Source organism: Conger conger, chromosome 13 (assembly GCF_963514075.1).
Source record: "Conger conger chromosome 13, fConCon1.1, whole genome shotgun sequence".
In the NCBI taxonomy this organism is placed as follows: domain Eukaryota; kingdom Metazoa; phylum Chordata; class Actinopteri; order Anguilliformes; family Congridae; genus Conger; species Conger conger.
This window is the reverse complement of record NC_083772.1, coordinates 3,231,044-3,237,121: the sequence shown is the minus strand read 5'-3', so window position 1 is coordinate 3,237,121 and position 6,078 is coordinate 3,231,044. Positions and strand designations below refer to the sequence as shown.

Genomic DNA, 6,078 nt, shown 5'->3' with positions numbered 1-6,078 from the left:
AATAAAATAATAATATTATCTTATTACCGAGTGACTTACTTCGTCCGTTTTTTATTTTTGAACGTTTTGGATATTTCAGGTTGGAAAAGATAAAGCACGGCCTATTTTTTCTCATGATGTCCAGTTGCATATCAGATCTAAGATAGTCTTCGATAAAGAGATGGACTTTGACGAGGAAACTGGGGTGATAGTTCGCAGCGTTGTATAATGGAGACTGTAATTATAAAATATCATATTCGCTTAATCAATTACGGACTACGAATAGCAGCAGCCTATGTGCCTCCTTGCCTCGTTTAAATTTCATGTAATCTCTGCGCGTGTACCCTACTAGTTTTACGCGCGTGGGTGTGAGAGTAAGCGATGGGGGGTAGGCGGGGGGGAGAGAGAGACTTAGACAATTTTAGCCTATACGTAAAGACAAAATGTTGCGTCAAATTATGAACACATTATATCAGCTGAGCACAATTTCTCCAGTTGACCCAATCAAACATAAAAGAGCAAGTAAAATAGACAAGCTCGCATGTGAGGCAACCGGTGTAAAATGAATACATGAAGGTAAGACTGATATTTGTCGAAAATATTAATTATTATAGAAAACAGTACTTATAGCAGGGCAATGTAGAAGACAAAACAATAGCAAAACAACCGAAGCAGCTGGTATTGCCGATAGCTTGCGCAGTCAGATTTAACACAATATCAATATTGTGCCATATATAGCCATTTAAAAACATATGGTAGACTTCATGCATAGGCAAAAAAAATGTTATAAAAGACTATTAAAATGATTTAATATAAAATGTAAAATAATAATAATAGGCCTACTAACAATAATATTAATAATAATAAAAATAGAAGATGAAGAAAAATATATTAATATAAATAAATGTATTATGTTATGATGATGATGATGATGATGATGATGATGATGATGCTTATTAATATTACTATTATTATTATTAGTAGTAGTAGTAGTAGTAGTAGTAGTAGTAGTAGTAGTAGTAGTAGTAGTAGTCGTAGTAGTATTATACCACGACAAGGAAATGGTGACGTGAACCTGGAAGAAACAGATGATGATTAAATTCAAAGTTCTAAGTTCACACTGCTAAACTGTAGGCTATCCCATAACATAGCGTTAATGTTTAATTTGCATGATATTTTACTTTGTCTAATATGACGTGCAGGTTCACCTCTGAGTAAAAGCTGATTGCACCTTTAGAGGATATTCAGTAGCGCACCACACTGAGGCTGCGCAAGATCTCCTAAAATTCCACAAAACAAATCAAATCAACCAGTAAATATAATCTCGGATATTGCACGCGTATGCTATTGTATGAACATCTGACTTAAACATATGTCACTATTGTGACAGTTTTTAATTAAGATATATTTGCATGAATACATACTATTTGCTATTAACACTGCCCGCTATAATCCTGAATAAATTGCCAATGTACAAAATAGATACATTTAAGCCTAACACGTTTGCAGCACTTTATGATGTGAGTCCTTGGTAACAAATGTGTTGAAAAGTAATGCAATGACATTCAGACTGCGTAAATAAAACTAGATTATCTTAAATCGTAGTAGCACTTTCCCAGTTCAGCTGTTCCCCCTTGGCGATCTCTCAGGCTGCCGGGCTCAGGCTGCCGGGTACAGGCTGAGGCCCAGACAGCGGGCCGGTGGCGAGGCGATGACAAACATGAAAATGCTGTTCCACCTGCGCCAGCTCACATCGCGGAATTATCCTTCTGGAGATGGCCGAAAGAGTCCGCATGGGTGGTCACAGAAATGTATACCTCCACCCCCATACACTTCCCAAAAAATGCGAGCAATTAAGTACTCTCCATAAATCCCTTTTTCTTTTCTTTTTTTTCTTTTTTTTGACAAAACGAGGCCAACTACGGCTGTTACACGTGAGGGGACCTTTATATACAATATGCCTAGATCAATAATATAAATCTTATATTGTATGCATTCATAACTTCATATAAATATTGACGTTGTTATTTTAATTAAAAAGTATTCAAAAGTTTTTCATAACTTTAAATGAATTGTATCTTTGTGAATGACATATTTAAACAAAAAGCCAAAATCTTCCAAATTTACGATATTTTAGGGGCATTGAACCATACGAACTAACTAATAGTAAATTAATAATTATTAATTTAAAAATATTGTCACAGGAAGAGCATGTACTAGTAGGCCAATACTCCTGTTGTGACAGCGTAACTTTCGCTGAAAATCAACAAACATAACAAATGAAAGTGCGTGCTGCTTAGTAGGCAGAATTATTGTTTTACTGGTTCTCCGTGAACTTCACCCTAAATCAGTGACGTTGTCACGTTTTAATGTTCAAAATGAATGACTGACATAATCTGACTGCGTCGGGTCATCTTCAAAAGCCTCGAAAAATGAATCATATTGGCTACAGTAAGTTATTTTACGGCTCGTGCGTAATTATGTAAATCAGTTCACTAATTTCAAACATCGCCCATGAATGCGGTAACTCTACTACACTTGCCCGTAGAGAAACGAGATAGTGACGGAGGCGGAACAAGTTGACCCATACAAATCAGAAAGCAGTACATCATCGCTGGTTATATGAGAAACCGGCAGAGAACCCTTTCAGCTTCTGGGAGGAGAAAAGGGTGGGATTAATCGGCTGGGCTGTTCCTGTATCAGAAACAATCCCATAAGAAGTTGTGTTAACTTAGAAGAGAACTTACTGCTTCACGAGGACAGGAATTGTGGTACTAATTACATCTTCTATCGCGCGCCAGACGGAAAAGACACTTTTTAACGTCGGGCACCGTGTTTAACGGAGATTGCTGCTAAAGGTTTTCTTTTCTTATTATTGCTGTTTAACGGCAAGTATTATTCGTCTTATATCTCGAGTTTTGTTGGGTTTGTTTTTGTTATTGTGTGCGTAATGATGGCTACTTACCAAAACTCTGAAGATGACGCAATGGCCTTGATGGTCCATGACACTAACACGGCTAAGGAGAAGGTGATATCCAAAGACGAGCCGAACCAGGAGAAGAGTTCGGAGAAGTCGGATCCGTCTCAGAAACCACCGTACTCTTACGTCGCCTTGATTGCCATGGCGATTCGGGAAAGTGCAGAGAAAAGACTCACATTGTCGGGCATTTACCAGTACATAATCACAAAGTTCCCTTTCTACGAAAAGAACAAGAAAGGCTGGCAAAATAGCATACGGCACAATTTAAGTCTTAACGAGTGCTTCATCAAGGTACCGCGCGAAGGCGGGGGCGAAAGGAAGGGAAATTACTGGACCTTGGACCCGGCGTGCGAGGACATGTTCGAGAAGGGAAACTACCGAAGGAGGCGGAGAATGAAGCGGCCGTTTAGACCCCCACCGACCCACTTTCAGCCTGGAAAGTCTCTCTTCGGGGGCGATGGATACGGCTACCTGACTCCTCCAAAGTATCTGCAGTCCAGCTTCATGAACAATTCTTGGTCTCTCAGCCAGCCGCCCACACCTATGCCCTATACATCTTGCCAAATGGCAAGTGGAAACGTGAGTCCCGTCAACGTCAAAGGACTGTCAGCTCCATCATCTTACAACCCGTATTCCCGAGTGCAGAGCATGGCTCTGCCCGGCATGGTGAACTCCTACAACGGCATGAGCCACCACCATCACCCGCATGCTCACCACCCCCAGCAGCTGAGCCCGGCCACAGCGACGCCGTCCTCCGTCCCTTCTAGTAACGGAGCGGGGCTCCAGTTCGCCTGCTCCCGTCAGCCGGCGGAGCTGTCTATGATGCATTGCTCGTACTGGGACCACGACAGTAAACATTCTGCATTACACACACGGATTGACATTTAAATTATCTAGGGGGGATCCATTCGAACACACGGGACTCCTGAAAAAAAAAGAAAAAAAAATGGAAGTCGAAATGCGTATTTTCAAGATTTGTTATCATTTCAATGGCTGTTTTAGTGCGTAGCCTCCTGGAAAGCAATCTCGTTTTCGTCCCTGTGAGTGATCGGGAGTTATGAGTGCCGAGACATGACAGTATGTACTTTGACAAACTGGAAATGTTGAAGAAAACGAGAAAAGCGGGAGGCAGGGACATGGAAGCGCCCTGTCCCTAACATGGCCGTTGCGCCTCTGTGCCGCAGCGCTATAGAGGATAGTGTGTTTGTATGGTACATCTGTACAATTCGACCATTTTCCTGAACAAGGGAATCACGATTTAAAACACTATTTAAAATGTCTGTCGAATGCAAGCTCGAATATGCGTTTATGCTGTACCGAAGTAAATATCATAGTCACATGAAATAGAAAATAGTCCAAACCCCAATTGCTAATTCATTCAAAAAGATTGAAAACAACTAATTTTTGAGTAAGTGTAAAGCAAACTAACATCGGGTATTGGGCAGAGACGGACAAGGTGATAAATTCAGTTCTTAGTCCCGAAACCCACATTGTCTTATTAATGTTTTTACATGGGGCAAGTTAATATGTGATGGATTTATAGAAACTGAGAAGTCAAACTTACCTGTGTACTTTGTTAGACCAAAGATATATTGTTCCTTCAGGAGTCATTTATTTGTAGACTTTGTGACCTCTCATAGAAATCGTTAGTTTGCCATAACATCATCCAGTGCCAGTTTTTAACTTTCTTATTTTATAAACGCAATTATTTTGTCTCATACACGTTGGGACCATGTTAAATTAGCACTTTCTTCCTTTTTTAGTATTGTGAATTTCTTAATAAACCTGTATTTCTTTCAAAGTAATACTCTCGTCATGTAGTATCATTGGCCTTACAAACATTTCATTGTCGTTGGGTTTGCTGTCAGCACGAGTTGAACGCTTGCTTTGGAATTTTGATATGACGCACATATAGCAGAGACGATTATTATCATTAGTATTAGCAGTAGTTGCAGAAATATTATTATTGTTATTGTTGTTATGATTATTGTCTTTATTATTGTTGTTGCTATTGGTAGTAGTAGTAGTAGTAGTAGTAGTAGTAGTAGTAGTAGTAGTAGTAGAAGTAGTAGTAGTAGTAGTAGTAGTAGAAGTAGTAGTAGTAGCAGCAGTAGTGGCGATGGTGGCAGTTGTGGTGGTGTGCCATACCTGAATTATGAAAATAAATGACTTTATTTGTTCCGTAGGCAAGGTTGGAGGACAGTGCTCCTCTTGATTACGAGAACATATAATAGATAGTATATATAAGCCTAGAAAATATAATATGAATATAGTTATCACGTCACCAAAACAGAGGAAACACTGCTGCCTAATTTCTGGCATTTCAAGTTATTTGCATACAAGTTAATTGTTCTGCTGTTCATTATAAAGTTCAATGAATGTGCTTTTTTGCATACATACGGCTAATTTTAAAATGCTACAGACCGAAGTGTCTCCAAAGGTCTTAAGATAAAGGAGCAAGAAAAATAACTTTGCTACATTAAATCCCAGCGAACACATATTACAAATTGACCTTTTAGAGAAAAGCAGGATAAATATTTTCGCATCAGGTTGTATGTTAAGTCATGTTATGAGACATAGCCCACTTTAATCACTTGAATACGCAGTCCACTTCATTACATTGATCGACTTATAATTAGCAATTCTGTAGGCCTATGAATTACAAATATGAATTACGAGATGTAGATATCCTAAGAAAAAATGTACTGTTACTTACAATAACCAGAAATGACTTAAATAGAATGCTGGTGCATGTCGCAAAGCGGAGATAGAGAGGTTGTGTTTGTTAATAAATGGAAATACCGTCACTGATTGGAACAAAGCTTAGCTCCCAATTTTACCACGAGGCCAAGGTCAAATGTCAATACGCATAATTGATAATTGCAGTATTGAAATTACAATATTATTGTTTAAGTATCAGCATCATCAATTATCGCCATAACTGTATAATACTATTATTATTATTATTATTATTATTATTATTATTATTATTATTATTATTATTATTGTAGTTCTTCTTCTTCTTCTTCTTCTTCTTCTTCTTATTATTATTATTATTATTATTATTATTATTATTATTATTATTGTTGTTGTTATTATGCTTTAGTTGTCAATACCCA

General features: G+C 38.2%; 1 protein-coding gene across 1 annotated transcript; it reads left to right on the top strand.

The window, feature by feature from the left end:
- Positions 1–2,710: 2,710 nt before the first annotated feature.
- Positions 2,711–4,764, top strand: foxl2a (forkhead box L2a). Its single transcript, XM_061217100.1, has one exon. The coding sequence runs from the start codon at positions 2,930–2,932 to the stop codon at positions 3,845–3,847; it is 918 nt and encodes a 305-aa protein (XP_061073084.1). The 5' UTR covers positions 2,711–2,929; the 3' UTR covers positions 3,848–4,764.
- The last annotated feature ends 1,314 nt before the right edge of the window (positions 4,765–6,078 follow it).

Coding starts and splice junctions, on each gene's coding strand:
- foxl2a (XM_061217100.1), top strand. CDS start 2,930: ATGATGGCTACTTACCAAAACTCTGAAGATGACGCAATGGCCTTGATG.